Source organism: Lampris incognitus, chromosome 3 (genome assembly GCF_029633865.1).
Source record: "Lampris incognitus isolate fLamInc1 chromosome 3, fLamInc1.hap2, whole genome shotgun sequence".
NCBI lineage: Eukaryota > Metazoa > Chordata > Actinopteri > Lampriformes > Lampridae > Lampris > Lampris incognitus.
The window spans coordinates 78069211-78087803 of record NC_079213.1 but is presented as its reverse complement, the minus strand read 5'-3'; the positions used below and the strand labels follow the sequence as shown (position 1 = coordinate 78087803).

The 18593-nt window shown below is 41.1% G+C and overlaps 2 protein-coding genes across 3 annotated transcripts in view; one reads left to right on the top strand and one right to left on the bottom strand.

Moving 5' to 3' along the window:
- Nucleotides 1-557: 557 nt before the first annotated feature.
- nipa1 (NIPA magnesium transporter 1) lies at nt 558-4865 on the bottom strand. Of its 2 annotated transcripts, none has more exons than XM_056275682.1 (5): nt 4851-4865; nt 2398-2445; nt 2119-2209; nt 1638-1798; nt 558-1265 (listed from the first exon to the last, which is right to left on the bottom strand). In XM_056275682.1, coding segments are annotated over exons 2-5 (762 nt in total). In that variant the 5' UTR covers nt 2399-2445; nt 4851-4865; the 3' UTR covers nt 558-756. The 2 variants fall into 2 exon arrangements, with proteins under 2 accessions (XP_056131657.1, XP_056131656.1); XM_056275681.1 differs by lacking the exon at nt 4851-4865 and adding an exon at nt 2619-3003.
- Nucleotides 4851-18593, top strand: part of herc2 (HECT and RLD domain containing E3 ubiquitin protein ligase 2) — a 130451-nt gene continuing 116708 nt past the window's right edge. Inside the window, exons 1-4 of the mRNA XM_056275683.1 lie at nt 4851-4971; nt 5896-6003; nt 10351-10444; nt 10545-10676. Coding sequence (XP_056131658.1) covers nt 5932-6003; nt 10351-10444; nt 10545-10676 — 298 coding nt within the window. The 5' untranslated portion in view covers nt 4851-4971; nt 5896-5931. The remainder of the gene's footprint in view (nt 4972-5895; nt 6004-10350; nt 10445-10544; nt 10677-18593) is intronic.

The window sequence follows — 18593 nt, the reverse complement described above, 5'->3', positions numbered from 1 at the left end:
AAATACTGGTGTGGACCTTGAATAGGACGCTTACTTGCATTGTCAGACAATATTGTTTGTCACGTTATCAGATGCGCCATTTGTTCCGCAGCCATCCATCTGGAATCACTCCATTCAACCATCCAGTCTATGCAAATGACTGCTTCTAAAATTACACTGAGTTTGTGGCCAGCTCCGGGGAAAAGTGTTTTTGCACAGAGGCAATGCGTTGAGGCGCTTCCCATGCCTGGGGGGGAGCCAAGGTGACACTATACTTTTGGATAGCAGAATTATTTGTAATGCATCCTACCTCGCCAACACCAACGAACGAGTGCTTCAAAAAAAAAGAGAAAAAAAATCGCTCAGGATTCTGAGTTTATTTTGAGGGGTTTAAATAACCTCCATGAATTTTAAGGATTCGTTTGTTTGCATGTCATAGCTGAGCTTTCCATTTAAACACTTTTTTTGAAACGAAAATCAATTGTAACTACAGACCTCATCATCTTGGAGTATCTACAAGTATTACTAAGTATGAAATGAGAAATCATTCCAGAGCCAAAAGAAAGGCACTTGTTTTCTTCATTTTTATTTTAGTGATTTTTGTGGGTCATACTAAGGTGACAACTGTTTCACAATAAATTGCATTAACATTCCAATTGTTAATTCTAAGCTGAAGAAGTTACAAATCATTATCATCCAAAGCAGAATTAGTACATCACAAATGCTACACAGGCACCATGGTAATGACCAAATGTGTTAAGGCACAAACTTGGAATCTCAGTCGATCTTGACTCGTGCCTCCTCTTGTTTCCAAGTGAGTAAGGCCTCGTGGGATATATGGAGTAAACCAACTCCAACAAAAACTGTTGTCAGACCACATAGCATGGCAAGGCTGTCAATTATAGTCAGCGCAGTCCATTCTTTGAAGAGAACAGCAGAAGCAAGAATCACTGTGGATGTGAATGTCACATAGTATATGGCTTCAAACATGTTGGAGCTGAAGCACTCTAATGCCTTGTTAATGAACATGAACTGTATAAGGATGCTAAATGTCAGTGTTCCTAGTAAACCCAGAAAGAGAACCAGGGTTCCGTCACTCGATGACCCCCCACCAAAAACATCCTGTGCAACCAGGCCAAGCCCCTTGCTACTTGGAACTGTGAAGCTTCCCAGGAGGGAACATATGGCCACATATACCATGATATTTGAAGTGCCATGAGCAGGAGCAAGCCACACAATCAGCACAATCAGGAGCAGGAGCACCAATAAGGCATATGTTAAAAGCACTGTAGGGAGAGAAAACACATTTCTATTAGTACGATTTCCATTTACACTACCATTACTTTTATATTTGCAACTTTGGTAAAGATCACATGGAAAATTAGCAGCAAACACAGCTGTAAGCAACAAAAAGTCATTGTAAAAAATATTCTGAATTTGTGAAAATCATCCAAAATAATAATAATGATTTTAAAAATGGCTATCTTCAAGCCCAATTCTAACAGATAGAATTTTTTTTTTTGCCTTTTTACTTAATCTTTATGCAGGAGGCTGATTCTTTGGGGACAGTGTCATGGTAATACTTTGGTTAGCAACTTAATTTAAAACATTGGCAATGATTAGATAGGGAAAATTAATCTTGATTTCAAATGTCAAACCTGGGTCTGTTAGCCTCTCTTCAAACTCTGGTGCTGATGTTACAGTTTCTGTCTTTGGGGCGTGAATAATAAGCACAACAGAGCCACAGCAACATAACAGGTATCCCAGCTTTCCCAGGATATTCAAATGCTCTTTAAGGATCCATGAAGCCAGCACAGCACTACATCACAAAAAAGAAGTTGCTTTTTTTTTTCTTTGGACAAAACGCACAAAGCTGTCAGTATAATACACCATGAGCAACAGAAGTATTTGGAAAGTTACACATTTTGAATGTGTCTTGGGTCTGAACTCTTGACTTTAGATTTCAAATAATATGGTCACTGTGTGGTTTAAAACATAGTTGTGATCATAGTTTTGATAATAAGGGGGTTAATAAGGGGATAATGGGTGGATGGATGGTTTTGTGATCATATATATTAATATGAAATGGGAAACTTATGAAAAAAAAATCATACGGTGATCCAATTAACACTGACTTACCCAAACAACACTCCAAGGGCTCCCAAGGGTGTAACTATCACAGCAGGGGCCATGTTATATGCCAGGAAGTTCCCAATTTGGCCCACTATCACTTAAAGGAATTCACAAACAAGCACATCAGACGTATACCAGATCTATGCTAGAAAAGGAAGGGCATCAAAGTAGCATATTAAATGCCATTTTAACAGAGGAGCAAAACATGTTCAGTAAGGAAAGGGTTTAAGAATACGGAACAGAAGTGCACATCCAGACCATTTAGCAGATGACACCTGTACTCACTGGAGAGTGTGCCACTCCACCACACGACATCTTTCAGATAAGACCCATCTAAAGGGAGATTGAAATTACGTTCGCATGAAACACAAAGCATCAATCAACTACACCACAAAGCTTTCCTTTGTCATTTGGCTAGCAAAAGTCTGATCTTGTGAAAATTCAGTGGAAATGCAGCAAATTAACGCTAAACCTTAATGAGTTTGATGACTAGATCGTTCTGGTACCTCTATCGCGGGCACGCAATATCCCCTTTTTCTGAAGCACAAACGTCGACCCATTGATGAAACTTGCGGTCACCGCAATCACTATCCCGGCCATTGGCAAAGAGATGGCAAATGCGTCCCGCTCAAAAGCCATAATGTGTTACCGCTCATTTAACATGTTAAGAGTGGCGACACAGCGTTTCTGTAGTCCACTTTGTCGTTTCGAGGAGTGGTGGCTGCCAATTCCTCTTTGGCTTTACCGCACCACTACGAACATTTCCCCCCTGCATCAGGCATACAATACATTTATTAAGAAAGAAAGTTGACGCTAAAGTTCACCGACTTTGCCAAAAACAATGACTTTCTCAGTCGATCAACGTATTTCCAACGAGAGGCGGTGACACCCGCCGCCGTCACTGCTCAGCAGGAGGAGACTGCAGAACGACTACTCAGGTTTATTGGTAGTTGGCAAATAACAATTTGACGCATTACCGCCACCAACTGGACTGGAGTGTGGACCAGAATGTCTGCTTAAAAAAACAAAACAAACCCAAACTCATCTCTTCTCAATCAAACTAGTTATTCTAAGGTGAATTGCCGCCACCAACTGGACTGGAGAAACTCCATGATTAGAGACAGCCATTTATTGTGAAATGATATTATAAATTCTTGAAATTGCTGCTTTATTTTGAGAAAGCCACCCACTTAATTTGAGTAAAAAAAACTTCATTTTTTGTTGTTGTTGCTAATTAATATTCATGAGTTTGAGGGTATAATTCATTACATTGATTAGCTGTTATATTTTGATAATCATCATCATCATCATCATCATCATCATCATCATGTTCAATGATCCTCACAGCCATCCAATTACAGATATTCTCATTCCTCTGATTATAAGTAAAGCTGACCACTGTGGATTCTATCTGCCTTATTCATATTTTACGCACATAAGGGGGTCTACATTATGATTGATGCGTACAACATACTTTGCGATTATGCTTGTAAGGTATGTGAGTCAAAAACACGACAATGGAGACCGTCATAACACTTGTAGATGTAGTTTCAACATCATATTTCAGCAGCATCAACCAAACTTGAGCTAGACTGAGAATCCCTACAAGATGCAGGGGAAATATTCTGTAAGAGGGTGCATTTGATTCGTGGAGAAAAATAGCAAAGTTTGATTAGAAAGTAGATAATGAGTAACAAATTTTCAGCTTCCTATTCAGCCACTATGTTATCAACCAATGATCCACCAAACTAGAGTCAAACAGTTTCATGCACAGGATGTTGGGATTTGTGTATGGTGTATGGTCCTTACTTTTGTGTTCAGTTTAAAAAAAAGTTAGGTGACAACAGGCACAATTCTAAGTAAGCTGATGATATGGCTCATGTTGGTTTATTCTCTAGCAACAGCGTTTAAACGAAACCAGCACTTTTTGGCAGACCCCCCCACGCAGTCATCAGGTAGCACTGCGACCAATCTGTAGAGATTATAGATTATTTTAAATACACGGGCCGGGGGCACATATTCATGACAAGTTGGGTTTGCACATAATTGTTTTTTAAGGAAGCCAATCAGAGGCTGTCCATCATCAGGGAATTGATAAGCTTTGGGGACAACCAAGATGAAATTTTTTTTGCTTCTATGCACCCTATGATGCATTGCCTTTGTGCACTGCCTGTTGACACAGTGTCCTATCGGACTTGAACCTAGTTATTTTGGCACTTACTTGCGTTGTCTCCTGACTAGATCCTTGTTTGTGTTGTGTTAACTCTCAAATTTTAACTCTCAAAATAACTCTCAAATTTTATCCAAATGAGCGCTAAATGAAATTGTAACATTGTAAGAATTTCTGAAGCTGCTTGTCAGCCTTGTGGTAAGAATCCTTGTGTTTAATATATACGTATATATATATATAGTTTGGAAATATTGTAACAATTTAGTTTTATGAGCAATCATTTTTTTCTGTGAAGACGACATTCGGTTATCTGAAATTAGATGAATGACAATTTGACAAACATATCTCACAACTCCCCCTGGTGGCTATGCTTTGGCTCCGTTTATTCCGACCACGCCCCTGTTTTTTTGTCCCGCCCCGAGCCAAGAGAAGCGCAGAATTTTGTACACTGTCTGTAGCAACTGAGTGGAGTTTCGCTACTGGCTCCATTACAACCGTTTATTCGAACTCCCGCTTAAACAGAACCGGGTTACATAAACAATCGCACTAAAACACTGGCTTTGCTCACGTCGTTTGTTTCTATGCCTCGTTCCCCCGGTCCGCCAACTGTCAATCAGTTCCAATATGAACGACTTGTTAATGCACCAAAGCAGCTGAAGGGACGCGAATAGCATAAGAAAAGACCGCAGGTAATTTATCCGTTTCGTGGTAAAATCAAAGTGTTACTTAGGGCATCTTTGAAACTCTCCAAAAAGCTGCATCTCATCCGATTCAGTATTGTGTCGCTGCAGCTCGTCCATCGACGGTTAAATCAGCTGATCGGTCTTGATGGCTATGGTTAGCTAACATTGGGTGATCACAGGATGTTTTACAGTAGGCTAGCTAACGTTAGCTACTGAGCTAGCGGTGCACGGTTTGTGAGGCTACTCTCTTAGATGCTGTGTCAGTGTGCGTGCGCGCGCGTGTTGCTTCTTGACAAGACCCTACATTTAAAGTGTCTTATATCGTAACAAAATGGCTAACAGTTACGATAACCACTGTGTGGTATGTTGCTTATAGTGTTAGTTCGGGTGTTACCGACTGCTACACTGCTTTGTTAAATATTCATAGGTAAGGGTCAACATCTCTGGCTGTAGCCTGAGGTGAGAACTAACGTTAGCTAGCTAATATTAGCCATCGGTTCCTGCCTATCTAACGCTAACGTTCATTTACGTTTTGTTTAATAGCTATGAATAGTATTCCTCTCATTCCTCCCATTAGTGTGATCTGTCTAGATGAATGGTTCGAGTTTTGACCTTAACAATTTCACTTGCTTATGAACATAAGCTAATTATGTTCACACAAATTTCAGTCTCGCAAAACTGGACATGCAATCAAAGGAGAGCTAGCCGGTTTTGCTAACTTCACGTACATAAGTCGTCCCAGTGTGCTTCAATCTATACAAATATACTGTGTTCGTTAAGCTTTCATTTATCATTGCAAAGATTAAATAAATATGCATCCACACTTAGAGGGTCAAGTCAGTTTTATTTGTATAGCCCCTTCTTTTAGTGACACTGTCAAGGTGAAGTTCAGTGTTAAGACAAGAAATTCAAATGTACTTTATCATACAGGTTGGCTGCGTTTGCAGCCAGGAGAGAGAGGGAAAGATGCCTCCTCCACCTTTTACCTTAGAAGCTCAGCTGAGATTCCATGACAAATGGCTGAAGATAGACTTACAGGTAAGTTAACCAGCAGAGGTTAAATATTCTTTGACGTTTGTCATTGTTTATGTTCATGGCAGCATAGTTTTTATTCAAAAGTGTAGCAGTGGCATTAGCCTTTGCTGAACGTATTTACAAGCGAGTATTAGTGTTTGCTATGAGTCTTACTCTGTCACAATACCAAATGATTTTTGTTTGCTGGGACAGGCTCCAGCATCCCCATGACCCTGAGAGCAGGATAAGCGGTTTGGATAATGGATGGATGGATGTTTGTGCTCAGATTTTAGAGCTGCACCAAATTTCAAGTGCTTGTTGCCATGATTAGACTGTTCAGCCTTGTTGTGTCTTGTTTTTCTCCGACTGGATCACAGGACTTCTAAAATCTTGTCTGGTGATGATGGGGAAAGTCTTTTCACGTATAATTGTACTTTCTGGTCACACTGTCACAAAGTTGTTCTGACTACAAAATGTGGAAAGGATAGCCCATTACACAGTAGGTGACCCAGATCTGTAGCCATCCAAGAATAGGCCAGCCTATCTAAGCCAATCAACTATCCATAGAGTTGGATAGTTGAGAATTATCAGAATAAATGTGTTGCAATAAGAGTTCACTGATTTCTGCTAACAACTTTTTTAAGCAGCATTTGTTGTCTTGGCTCACTTGGTAGCGAAATGAATTTTCTGTGACCCATCAAACCAGAGGGATGTGGAAATTGAGGGAACAGGAAATTGTTTTGCACAGGTGTAAGTTCTGAAATCCAACTTGGGCTTTGACATTTATCATGACTTCAAAAGATTGGTAGACTTTTTTGGCTTGTATTGACCCTGATCCTGGGAGTTTATTAGAAATGCTCAATGAGGGCCAGAATCGTGGTAGAAATGTGTTTTATGCCCAACATTAGAGCCTCCTTGTCATAAAAGCAGTACTGCTCAAATGTGTGTCTGGTCAAGTGTCATGTTTGAGTTGGCATGTTATTGACATTTAAAACTTGGATCCTTGAAAGCAAGGTTTTACATTTCACATGAGAATATTTTTGGCCGGACTGGCCAGCCCTACAACTGCGAGTGTCTGTCCATGATCATGTTTAGAGTGACTGAGTGATCATGTTTGGAGTGATCATGTTTGAAGCGATTGAGTGATCATGTTACACGATTGGGCCACTGGATCAGGAGGCCAACGACATCAATGAAGTTACACGATTGGTTGGCCGACCAACGACGTCACCGGTAAACATGGAGGTGGGAGTTTCCTTATTGGCCATTGCACTTTCAAAATGAATTGACGCAGCGGTTCTTGCTCATTCCACATTTATTGCATGCTAATGAATGGAATATATTGCTGCTCGTGGATACTACTGAAATGCTAAGAACGGAATATTTTGCTGCTCTTTCTACATCGGGTTACGCATTGTAACAGTCCATCATAGAGCAGAATAGGAGAGAAAACCACTCTCCATGTGCTGAGAGGCATGAGGGAGAGTGCAGAGTTAAAGCACCCCAAATTGCAATCACTCTTGACAAAACGGTCAATACACAGTGAGTCTTAGAAAAACGAGAGACATCTGCAGATCGAAACAGATGAAACAGGAAGGGAGTTAACAGATAATTAGAATAGTTATGATTGCAATTACTAACACATACATAGTATAGCGCCACAGGTCTATAAGAAGGCAAAAAACCATGTCCTTTGTTTGACATTTGCAATGAGTGTTTCAGTTTACCTAGCTGAACTGCTTGTTTTTCAGTCATGCTGTGCCATCTCGACTTATCGATAACTGAATTTCACAAAAGTAATGGTAAAAATGAGATTCAGTAAGGTTATGGTTCAAGTCAGCACTTTTTGATTGATTTATTCAGTGACTCGGCCGTACTAAATTGTCCCTAGGTGTGTGTGTGTGTGTGTGTGTGTGTGTGTGTGTGTGTGTGTGTGTGTGTGTGTGTGTGTGTGTGTGTGTGTGTGTGTGTGTGTGTGTGTGTGTGTGTGTGTGTGTGTGTGGGCCCTGTGATGGACTGGCGACCTGTACAGGGTGTCTCCCTGTCTGCCGTCCAGTGACTGCTGGGATAGGCACCAGCATCCCACAACCCTGAGACCAGGATAAGCGGTTTGGATAATGGATGGATGGCTGCAATTAAATTAAGTTCACAGACTTTTACCAACATGCAGCCAAAGCATGTTCCTGTATAAATCAATGCCTACTCAAATGTGATTGGTCAGTACTACTCGGAATAAACGGAAACCAGAACGCTCCCGATACCAAAATCATGTCCTGTGCAATTCTCTCTCTCTCTCTCTCTCTCTCTCTCTCTCTCTCTCTCTCTCTCTCTCTCTCTCTCTCTCTCTCTCTCTCTCTCTCTCTCTCTCTCTCTCTCTCTCTCTCTCTCTCTCTCTCTCTCTCTCTCTCTCTCTCTCTCTATATATATATATAATATATATACAATCTGTTAATAGAGATTTTATATATGTATAATCTGTTAATAGAGATTAACTCGAACGTAGCTTAACCATGTTATTAGATATGCTACTTCAGTACACTTTAACAATAAATATTACTGGGACCACTGCAGAAAATTGCAGATGAACAGTTATTATCCATGAATTCATATAGAAACTACCACTGACTATCCCTGTAACAAATTGGCCATAATTTCGAGCATTGACCATACACGGTCCAGCCATATACTAGGTTTTGACCTAGTCACCCTTTGGAATTCTATTCCAGCAGAGATCCACAACGCTGCTTCATTGGACAATTTTAAAAGACTATTGAAAACCTACCATGCTGTTTTTTGTTTTTCTTGACTTTTTGTATCCGTTTAATTCGGAGAGTACTGCTGTCGTTATGTGTGGCTGCCACTTCTCCCTCTCATAGCCCCCCCCCCTTTCCATCTACCCCTGTATGTCTGTGTTATGTTTATCTGTTGTCTTGTTTCACCGCTGACTACTGTAAAGCGACTTTGAGTGCTACAAAAGCGCTATATCTACTACTACTTTCGGCTGCTCCCGTTAGGGGTCGCCACAGCGGATCATCCGTAATTTATGATCCGCATATTTGATTTGGCAAAGATTTTATGCCGGATGCCCTTCCTGACGCAACCCTCCCCATTTGTCCGGGCTTGGGACCGGCACTAAGGATGCACTGGCTTGTGCATCCTCAGTGGCTGGGTTCTACAAAAGCGCTATATAACTTTGCTTTATCATTATGGTGGCACAGTGGCGCAGTGGTTAGCGCGGTCGCCTCCCAGCAAGAAGGTCCTGGGTTCGAGCCCCGGGGTAGTCCAACCTTGGTGGTTCATACCAGGTCGTCCTCTCTGGAGTTTGCATGTTCTCCCTATGTCTGCGTAGGTTTCCTCTGGGGGCTCTGGTTTCCTCCAACAGTCCAAAGACATGTAAGTCAGGTGAATTGGCCATACTAAATTGTCCCTAGGTATGTATGTGTGTGTGTGTGTGTGTGTGTGTGTGTGTGTGTGTGTGTGTGTGTGTGTGTGTGTGTGTGTGTGTGTGTGTGTGTGTGTGTGTGTGTGTGTGTGGCCCTGTGGTGGCCTGGCGGCCTGTCCAGGGTGTCTCCCCGCCTGCCGTCCAATGACTGCTGGAATAGGCCCCAGCATCCCTGAGAGCAGGATAAGCGGTTCAGATAATGGATGGATGGATGGATTATTATTATTACCTTTTTACTAAGGCCTATGGTTTGTAGTCTTTTGATCTTTATTTTAATCTTTTTTTCCCCCAGTGTAACACGTCCTTGGGTTCCTTCAAAGGCGCTATACAAAACAAAGTTGTTGTTGTTGTTGTTGTTGTAGTCTTGTTTCATGATGCAAAGTTGTGCAATGTGTAGCACCAGGCTCATGACTGATATATATCTGTCAGGCTTGTATTTATTTATAGATCATTTTAAGCCATTTTAAGGATGGCCCAGGAAAAGATAGGTTATGCAATTTGAATTATGGACAGAATTTCAGTAGTTTTGGTAGATATTTGGGTCTGAGCAATCGCTCAGTTTTTCTATCTGCAAGGTTTGTAAATGTGGTAGGTAGGGTCATTTTGGCTTTGAGACCTATTTCTGCTTCCAGACCCATACCAAGATCCATTTCAGTAGGTGTTATAAGTTAAGAATGGCTTACTTATATATTTATATCATGATGCATAGCCAATTTTGCTATAACAGCAATTGCATTTTGTAAATTTTCAGTGGTTAAAACAATTTTGTATTTGTAAGCCTTCACTGCTACATTAATGTAAAGGAAACACTGTAACCAACTCATACTATAATAACACAAAAAGCAAACAAGCTAATAAATAAGGCCATGTACATTCATTGAATATAAAAAAAAGAGGTTGACATGACTTTCTATTTTTGCTGTTGTCAGCGGGCATTCTCTCCAGAGGGGTTGAGTGAGATGTGGAATGAAATGGTCAAGGATGAGGAGATTACATTCAACAGAGAAGAATCAGCTCACCCAGGTATGGCACTGTGAGATGAGGATGCTTGTTTTACATTGAACTGTCTTTTTATTACATGACATATCACCCATTGTCTTCTTTTTTCCCTTGGACTCTTCAGAAGACTGCACTGATTGCTTTGGGTCACAGAAAAAGGATGAGTCCAATGATAAAGAAAAGAAAGAAGAAGAGGACACGTCAACATCTGTCCATCACTCCATCATTGAGACCTGGGACTGGGGGAGGCAGCCTGGTGAGTGAGACGCCTGTATGAGGTTGCAATTTGACCACTGCAAACCACGTGCAACAAAATTATAATGAAATACAAATCCACTGTCCTGTTCTCTTGTTTTAGCCCTTGTTATTTCAATCCTTTCTCTATGTGAGTGAAGATCTTCATGCCATTCAAGCAGCACATAGATCCAGCACACCAAAATGCAAGTTGTTGATACCAGGGGCCAAATGTATAAAACTGTGTATATTTAAGTGTAGAAATCTGTCTACACACAAAACAGGAAACATGCAAACACAGTCTTTTCATCAGTCTTTTCCTCATACATCTCAATCATCCTGAAATTGTGCACATGTGCATGAGCCTTCTGACCATGCCCACAATTCATTATAAATTGCTTCCAACACAACCCTAATTGCCTGGTTTGCAAATAAGGGGCCAGCATTTAGTTTAGTTTTGAGGAGAAATGGCGGAAGGTTTCAAGAAGTGCAATTTTACTGACTATGAACTTGGAAATAATGGTTGACCAAACTGACAGAAGAAAACACGTATTATTTGGAAGCCTTAGCTCTGGCATTACCAACAAAATGAAACAAGTTGAATAGCAGAAAGTAACCAAAGCAGTGAACGCTGTTAGTTCTGAGCTACGGACCCTGGAGGAGATTAAAAAAAGGTCACACCTGAAGGTGTAGGATATTCTTACTTTACAATAATACAGAATAATCTTTTTATATTGATCATGTACTGTTATTTGTTTATTTATATCAAGATCATTATCATTATAATTGTTTTAATGCGAAGTGACAAACATATTTACTCAAGATAGAATGATGTTAAGGCTTGTCAAAAAAGGTTGGTAACCACTCACACATCACTATGTAATCATAGTGAAGGTTTTTAAACTATAGATTACATCCTAATACAATGTAGTGAAAGAAGAAAAGCTCTAAAAAATGTCATCCTAATTCACACTATTATACTTTTTTGCCAACTTGCAACATCACACTAATCGGTCTCAAAAGACTGCATATACGGTACACATAGTGTGAAAGGTGTACCGGTACGCATTCTCACCACCCGTGGATCTTTATACATTCGGAAGTCTGCGTGGAAAGTGGCGCAAGTACAGTTTTCATGTGTATGCATGGTTTATAGAGTTGGCCCCTGGACACTGACCCCTTTCATGATTTGCCCACCTTCTGTATCATTCCATTTTCTGCAAGGCTCCTGCTGGTGTCTGCTTGTTTTTACTGGCACGTGAGGTGTAGGAACTGAAATGTGCACTTGCATTCTGCTGGCCATGGGGGTTATTTTTACCGCTCTGGTGTCCAAGTGGTAATCTGGGTAGCCTCTAATAATGTGGTCCAGCTCTAGATAAACTTTCTGACCCTGGCTGGGTTTGCTGGGAGGCCATGGTGGGTGGGACTGTCTTATGGTGGTGGGAGATAAGCAATATAGAGTGCACAAGGAAGGGGGAAACCTGGGGAATGAATGAGTGTTTGTACAGAGGCGGTGGGGTTGTCTTACCAACTGTAGGTTTGAATGTTATTAGGCTGCTGCATCTCTGTCATTGACTGAGACTGGAGATCACACTGCCTGTTTGCGATGAGTTATGTGTCATAAGTGTTCTTGCTTGTCTGATATTACGAGATCAGTACAGTCACTGTAATTGGATCTCATGCACGAGTGCTCTTTCATTGGTGCTTAGGTTCAAACCTTATAGCCTACTTTCTGCCCTCTCACTGAGAAGTCACATAATTAGAGAATGTGACAGCCTCAGCAACTCTTCTAACAGATGTAGTGTACTCCTCACCTATTGTTATGAAATTGGGATTTCCCAACCTGAGTGCCGAAGGGGATAAGAGACAAAAAGCCTTGCCCTAATTTTTGGAAGTTGTCATTTCTTTCACTGTGCACATCTGCTCTCCATTATGGATTTTCTTTTGGAGATGAGATCCACCCTATAAATATGTCACTGTTCCAACTTAATTTATTTTTATATTTATTTTAGTTACGGTTAACCTATAATGAATAGCAGGGATTTTGTCTGGTAGGAGTACAAATCTGTCCTGACGGCCAAGGGCAGCTGACTGGAGAGTGTGTCTCACAAAACTTCAGGGCTTCAGCCTGGCTTATTTAAAGCTTAAATGGATTTTAGATCTGCTATTTTAGCTCGTCTCATCTTCCATGCAGCACTTATCAAATAGAGACATTTTAATACAATATGTATTGTGACTGATTAGGTCAGAATAGTAGATTGGCAGTGTTGAAGAATAGTGATGAGGGAAAAAGTGGTTCTCCATGATAGTTATTGGATTAAAAATCGAAGCAATAAGCAGAAGTGGAATATGACTGTTGAATATGACCCAGTCTGCTGAAGCCGCTCTGCTAGTGTGGCATTGAAAAGCTATGTTATAGTTATGTGTTGCAATTATGAAAGTACAATGATGATTATGGCGCACAGGCCAAATTCATTAATCAAAATAATTTCATATAATAGCTCCTAACTTTAGTATTTTCATGCAGTCCCATAATTTCCAGACTAGAAATATGTGCTTTGTTTTAGAGAAATCCATTCTAAAATAAAGCCAGTAAAAAGACAGTACCCAGCTAAGTTTGTGCATGGGTGGCTCTGCATAAAAAGGAAATGGGGAGTGTTGTAAATTGATGGGCTGGGGTTTGCATTGCTCATGTGGTCCTCAAACACATACCTATTGATGGCAAGCAATTACATATAGTACATAATGAGGTTACAGTGCAACAAAAGGAACCATGATGACATGCAGTTGCAGGAAAATAGATTTTATTGCCATGTTTACTTGGAAATATTGGAAGATGTGTTCTTGTTTTTAATAACAAATTTGCATACTGTTAGTTAAATTTGTCTTTCCTCCAATGGTGGTGGTAATTTTCTAGATTTAGCAGGACACCATAGCTTAATTAGTACAGCGAACAATGAACTCTGTGCTCATTACTGCAACTTTTACCAGGGCAGCACAAAAATATCATTTTAATTTTCCTGAATATAGCAGTTGCGAGATAGTTTACACTCATGTTAAATAAAACTTCCCAGAAACCATTTCATTTTTTAGCAGGTTGTGAAAATATCATGCTCTGTTTGTTGCTCTGTGTTGTTATGTTGCTCTGTTTTAATAAAATGAACAATTTTCTCCAACACAAAGGAATATTGAAAAGCATCCAAATGCCTGGAGTACAGAAAAGGTCTGAAATGCCTTTTTGTCTAATTTAAAAACAAATTTAATTGTTTTGTTTAATGAAAAAAAATTCTAATATTTACTGTTGCTCTTGTTAAAACTACAGATATTATACATTTTTGAAAGCCTCAATTTGTTTTTTTTATCAGTTACCTGTTATGTTTGTGGAAAATGCACTTAGCTAGATTTTATCTTAGCTTTTTGAAAGGCTCCTGAAGCGATGCATGCCCTCTGTTGATTTGTTAGTTTGTTTGTTTGCAGTATGAGTAAGCAGATCTGGAGACTCATTTCATACCAGCTATTGACATAGTTTGACTAGAGGGTTTTTCTTAATGGGGCACAGTGGCGCAGTGGTTAGCGCGGTCGCCTCACAGGAAGAAGGTCCTTGGTTCAAACCCCGGGGTTGTCCAACCTTGGTGGGTCATCACGGGTTGTCCTCTGTGTTTGCATGTTCTCCCCGTGTCTGTGTGGGTTCCTCTAGGGGCTCCGGTTTCTTCCCACAGTCCAAAGACATGTAAGTCAGGTGAATTGGCCATACTAAATTGTCCCTAGATATGAATGTGTGTGTGTGCGCGCGCGCTCTCGTGCGTGTGGGCCCTGTTATGGCCTGGCGGCCTGTCCAGGTTGTCTCCCCGCCTGCCGCCCAATGATTGCTGGAATAGGCTCCAGCATTCCCACGACCCTGAGAGCAGGATAAGCGGTTCAGATAATGGATGGATGGATGGATGGTTTTTCTTAATGTTGTTGTTTAAACTGCTTCTTTTTGCCTGTCATGAATTAGGAAAAACTAGGCTTAATGTCTGTACAGCGACATTTAAAGATTTTGTGTCAGTCCCTCCAACAGTTTGTGATTTTACTCACCCATTAACTGCAAATGTTGCTATTGCTTGCAGTTTGGCCAGTTCTCCATATTTTTAAAGGCAAATGTCTGAGCTACAGTGAATTATGCATTGTCAATGCTTGATGTGCCTTGTTTTTTTTCTCCAACATTTTATTTATTGGGTTTCCAGACAAGTAACTTTACAGCAATATACCAAGTTTCAAATGAGGCTTTAAGTAATTACAAAACAGATTATCAAAGAAAAGAAACAGAACATCTGTATGAGAACGTAAACAAAACAAGATAAAGAAAGAAAGAAAGAAAGAAAGAAACAAGCAAAATAAACAGATTGGTCATCTATGAGAACTCAGAAATTATGTACTTACATGGCAAATGTTATCGTAAACATCTAAGTGTGTATACACATACACTTGCACATATGTGAGTATGCGACAATAAAGTCCAAAGTGAATCATTTCATTCAATTAGGTAGGGATATTGTAGGTGGTCTAAGAATTGTCAGTCCTAGATGTTAAAGGTTAAAGATAAAGGTTACTTTATTAGAGTATGCAAAAAGTGGGGTCCATGTCTTCTTAAAACTAGTGGATGATCCTCTCAGTATAAACCTATTTTTTTCCCCATATGAACAAAGTAGAAAATATCTCTAATCAAAGAGTGATGGGTAGGTGGAGTGGGGGATTTCCACTTGACAAGAATCAGGCATCTAGCCAAAAGAGTTACAAAAGCTATAAAGTTCTTAATGATGTGATATTGCAGGTGTGAGGGTGACACTGAATAAGGCAGTGATTGCTGATGGTTTGATAGAGACAGAAATAACCTGTGAGATTAGCAACACCCTCCAGCTCCTCCTGGGGGATCCCAAGGCATTCCCAGGCCAGATTGGACATGTAGTCCCTCCAGTGAGTTCTGGGTCTACCCTGGGGTCTCCTGCCAGTTGGATGTGCCTGGAAAACCTCCAAAGGAAGGTGCCTAGGAGGCATCCTAATCAGATGCTCGAACCACCTCAACTGGCTCCTTTCGACACGAAGGAGCAGCAGCTCTACTCTGAGCTCCTTCCGGATGTCCGAGCTCCTCACCCTATCTCTAAGGCTGAGCCCAAACACCTGTGGAGAAAACTAATTTCAGCTGCTTGTATCTGCGATCTCAACTTTTCGGTCACTACCCAAAGTTCATGACCATAGGTAAGGGTTTGAACGAAGATTGACTGGTAAATTGGGAGCTTTGCCTTAGGGCTCAGCTCCCTCTTCACCACAATGGTTTGGTACAACGTCTGCTTTACTGCTGATGCTGCACCAATCTGCCTGTCAATCTCTTGCTCTGTCCTACCCTCATTTGTGAACAAGACCCCGAGATACTTGAACTCCTTCACTTGAGGCAACAACTCATCCCCAACCCGGACGGCGCAATCTACCATTTTCAGGTAGAGAACCATGGCCTCAGACTTGGAGATGCTGACTCTCATCCCGGGCATTTCACACTCAGCTGCAAACCACCTCAGTGCGTGCTGGAGGTTGCGTTCTGATGAAGCCAACAAAACCACATCATCTGCGAAGAGCAGAGATGCAATTCTGAGGTTCCCAAAATGGACTCATTCCTCACCTTGGCTGCGCCTTGAAATCCTGTCCATGAATATCACAAGCGGAATTGGAGACGAGGGACAACCTTGGCGGAGTCCGACACTCACCAAAAACATGTTTGACTTTATGCTGAGAATATGGACACAACTCTCACTTTGGTTATACAAGGACTGGATGGCTTGTAGCAACTGCCGCAGTACCCCATACTCCCGCAGTACCCCCCCCCCCAGAGTGCCCTGGGGTACATGGTCGTAAGCCTTCTCCAAGTCTATAAAACACATGTAAACTGGCTGGTCAAACTCCCATGCCCCTCTTAGCACATCCGCAAGGGTAAAGACTTGGTCCGTTCCACAGCCAGGATGAAATCCACATTGTTTCTCCTGGATCCGAGGTTCGACAGTCGGTCGGAGTCTCCTTTCCAGCACCCTAGAGTAGACTTTCTCAGGGAGGCTGAGCAATGTGATGCCCCGATAATTGGAGTATACCCTCTGGTAGCATTGGGGTAGGGTGCAATGCAGGCCAGCTGGCAGGCAAAGGCAGGGACCGGGGCATGCCAATTTCTGGCATCACAGACTGGTCCTCGGGACATGGAATGTCACCTCTCTGGCAGGGAAGGAGCCTGAGCTGGTGTGGGAGGTGGAGCGGTACCAACTAGATATAGTTGAGCTCGCCTCCACACGTAGCATGGGCTGTGGTACCAAATTTCTGTATTGAATATTTCCAACCAAAAGTTATGTAAAGAGGGACATGTCCAAATCATATGGATATAGGTGGCTGGAGATTGACGACATCTATCACAGACAGGATCAACATCCTCATACATTCTTGACGATATAACCTTAGTTAAGTGATAGTGATGAAGAACCTTACACTGTAGCAACCCGTGTCTAGTAGAGATGGAGGAGTGAACCCACCGCAAAAACTCATCCCATATATCATCTTCAATTTAAAAATGTAAATCACTACTCCATAGTATTTTACAGTGAGATAGGATTTAGTGAGTGGATGAGACTATACAAAAGGAGATTATACCCTTCATAGTGGGTAGTGGGGTTAAAAAGGCGTCGACACTAGTAGCTGCTGGTAAATTAGGAAGACTAGGGTAAGCATTTCTAACAAAACTATGCACCTGCAAGTACCTGAAAAATGATGTTTAGGAAGATTAAAGTTCTCTGAGAGTTGTTGGAAAGATGAGAATGTTATCAGTATATTAAGTCTGATTGTTTTGATACCACAAGGATGCCAGGAAGAAAATGTACCATCTGGATTTGTTGCTAACGGAGCAAGGACAGAGAGGGTCTGAAGGCCAAAATATTGCTTGAATTGTTTGCATTTCCTTAGTGTTAATTTGGCTATTACATTTTTTTGAAGGGGAGAGACTGAGAAATTCACAGGAGCATGAACAAGAGCAGATAGGGAGGCTGTTCTAGAAGAGGAGGATTCCATCGTTATCCATGTTGGGGGAGAGTGGGAGCCCTCCAGATGAAGCCAGAACTGAATTGCTCGCAAGTTAGGGGCCCAGTAGTAAAATCTAAAATTTGGCAATGCTAGACTCCGGAGAGGTTTTGGCCTCTGAAGCAAGGTCTTACAGAGTCTTTGAATCTTCCTGCTCGAGATGAATTCAGATGTTAATATATCAATCTTACAAAAGTGGGGATGGCAGAAGAAAAATGGTTAGGCATTGGAACAAATAGGAAAACTTTGGGAGGGTATTCATTTTTTTTTTATCACTTTAGTTTTTATTGAAGTTTTTAGGTCAATACAAACATGGCATCCGTATTCAGAAGTAAACATTGAATTATCTACATTTACTTGCACACAAGCCCAACAGGGCAACTCAAAACAAACAAACAAAAAAACACACAAAAAAATGAACTACAAGAGCTTCCTGTGGGTCTAACTTTCCAGTCTTAAGTGTTGTCATGAATTATGTTGTCGCGTGTTTGCCCCTTAAACCATGTCCATTTCTTCCACTGGTCTTCCATCCGAGGTACTGTAAGTCTCAATCGATGAGTCAGTTTTTCCATTGTATGAATGTCCTCCACTATTTCCATCCATTGTCCTTGTGTGGGGGCGTCCACCTGGCACCATTTTCTTGTGATTGCCTTCTTAGCCGCAATCAGCAGTATCTTAACCAAACATCTATCACTTGGCCCTATATTGTCGTTTTTAAAATTACAGAAATAGAGGGTCATATAGCACTTAGGGAAGTCATATCCAAGTACCTTTTGTATTACATCATGAACCATCTCCCAAAACATCGCTAGCTTATTACATTTCCAAAATATATGCGAGTGGTCTACAT

Coding starts and splice junctions, on each gene's coding strand:
- nipa1 (XM_056275681.1), bottom strand. CDS start 2,751: ATGGCTTTTGAGCGGGACGCATTTGCCATCTCTTTGCCAATGGCCGGG. Junction 2,210..2,397: donor GTGGAGTGGCACACTCTCCA/GTGAGTACAGGT, acceptor AATTCCTTTAAG/TGATAGTGGGCCAAATTGGG. Junction 1,266..1,637: donor AGAGAGGCTAACAGACCCAG/GTTTGACATTTG, acceptor CTCTCCCTACAG/TGCTTTTAACATATGCCTTA.